At 38.7% G+C, this 1,856-nt stretch overlaps 1 protein-coding gene across 1 annotated transcript in view; it reads left to right on the top strand.

Moving 5' to 3' along the window:
- Positions 1-52: 52 nt before the first annotated feature.
- Positions 53-1,856, top strand: part of LOC112906092 — a gene marked incomplete at both ends in the record, with an annotated part of 3,904 nt that continues 2,100 nt past the window's right edge. Inside the window, 2 exons of the mRNA XM_025979731.1 lie at positions 53-439; positions 1,383-1,730. Coding sequence (XP_025835516.1) covers positions 53-439; positions 1,383-1,730 — 735 coding nt within the window. The remainder of the gene's footprint in view (positions 440-1,382; positions 1,731-1,856) is intronic.

Raw genomic sequence — 1,856 nt, 5'->3', positions numbered from 1 at the left:
TAGACGTGCCGGTTTCAAATCTCTATTTTAATTTTCGCCTTTCCATTTCCAGCCCACCAGTCGGGCAAGGAAAACGAAAGAAAAACAATCTACGGTCCGGAACATGATGGCGGGTTAGAAAATTTTTCTCCATCACCAGCGGACGGAGGGGCGGCGATTTCACCCCGTCAGAATTTAAATTTAGTTCTAATAGCATTAGCAGCAGCTGCCGTATTTCTCATCATTTGCATCGTTGTAGCGGCCTCCGTGCTCGCTTGCAGACGAAGGCCCGACCCGATAGGTTTGCATGTTCGCAGAAGACGCAGGAGAAGTGATAAAAATTCCGACGGATCGGACGCCGGTTTCAACGAGGGTTTTCATCGGAGAAGCTCTCAATACAGGGTCAGCATGTACGAACAAGAAATGGAAATGGAACCGACGGATTCGCGACGAAATACGCGTAAGTTTATTCAATTTTATTCACTCATGGAGATTTTCTGATAAAATGTAAGAAAACTTAATAAGCCTTAACAATTTTGGCATGGTTGGACTTAAAAATTCTAACGTATCTTTCTCGAATTATAATCATGAAACAGATAAAACCAGCGATAAATAGTTCACTGTTTATTAATTCCTTAAAACTGTGGTACCGATTTTTTAATTTTGAGGGTGAAATCTAAATTCACACTAGTAGATATAATATTAGTTTGGCCTGCTCTAGTAATTATCTTCAATATCCGTTATCTATTTGTGTAATATAAACACATTAGGATCTGAAAACTTGGCTACTGTGCCCTCATCTCCAATTTACATTTACTAACGGTGTTAACATTCCCGCAAAGGCCAATAAAATGGTTTTAACTAGCCATTTAAATTGAAATATTGTTCCCCGAAGACATCTGCGTAATTCAAGGTAGGCTCTCCTTCATTTATAGTTTAACTGTTGCTATCTCGGCCTTATTAATGTCTAACAATGGCGTTTATTATATACACCCTACACAACACTCCTGATACATTATCCTTTAATTACTTACCAAGATGGTTGTAAAAAAGCTAAAACTAGATTCGAATTACCACCATCATGACGTACCTTAAATATTAATTTTGAATTCATTCAAGTGTTAATATTTACATTAATAATAAGACCTTTATAGAGTAATACTTCTTAGTTAGGTAAAATAAATTGGTAGAATTTCGATAAAACGCGATTTCTACAAACAATGTAATGAATGGAAAACTAAAAAACTGAAATAAAAGAAGATCACTGAAAATTAAACTTTGAGACACAATGTAGGGTAAAACAATTCCCTTTTGTAGGATCTCATTCAGTAAGCGTCACGCCATTTTTCGTCATCAGCGTTTAGTCTTCTACATGTTCTCTAGAATTCAAGCATTTGTTTTAGATCGTCCCATGCCGCCCAGGAATTGTGTTTTGCGAAACACAAGCTGGCACACGGCCGAAGTGTCATGCACTGCAAATGAAGACGGAGGATTACCACAAACATTTGTCTTGGAAGTAAGAAATTCTCCGGAGTATTCAGAGCCCACAAGTGTGACAACGCTGAGCGATCAGGGGGAGAATTCGCCCCCTTTGTTTCGAGTACTCGGTCAATCACCTGTTTTCAGTTTGCACAGCTTAGAACCGGACAAGAAATACAACATTCTCGTCTATGCTGAAAATGCGGTCGGGAAAAGCGACCCGCCAGTTTTTATACCCAATGTTCAAATTCAACAGTATTACAGTAACAACCGTACGTAATAAAGTACCTATACTTCGTTTACTTTCTGTAGCGATGTGACCTTCACTTTGACCGGCGCAAAGTAGAAAAGAACAGCACTAGGCCAGAAAAGAAAGGAGACAACTCTTATGCATTTAA

Source organism: Agrilus planipennis, unplaced genomic scaffold, assembly GCF_000699045.2.
Source record: "Agrilus planipennis isolate EAB-ADULT unplaced genomic scaffold, Apla_2.0 scaffold1866, whole genome shotgun sequence".
NCBI classification, from domain to species: Eukaryota; Metazoa; Arthropoda; class Insecta; order Coleoptera; family Buprestidae; genus Agrilus; species Agrilus planipennis.
Note: the sequence above shows the minus strand (reverse complement) of the source record. Positions and strands in the feature narration are given on the sequence as shown.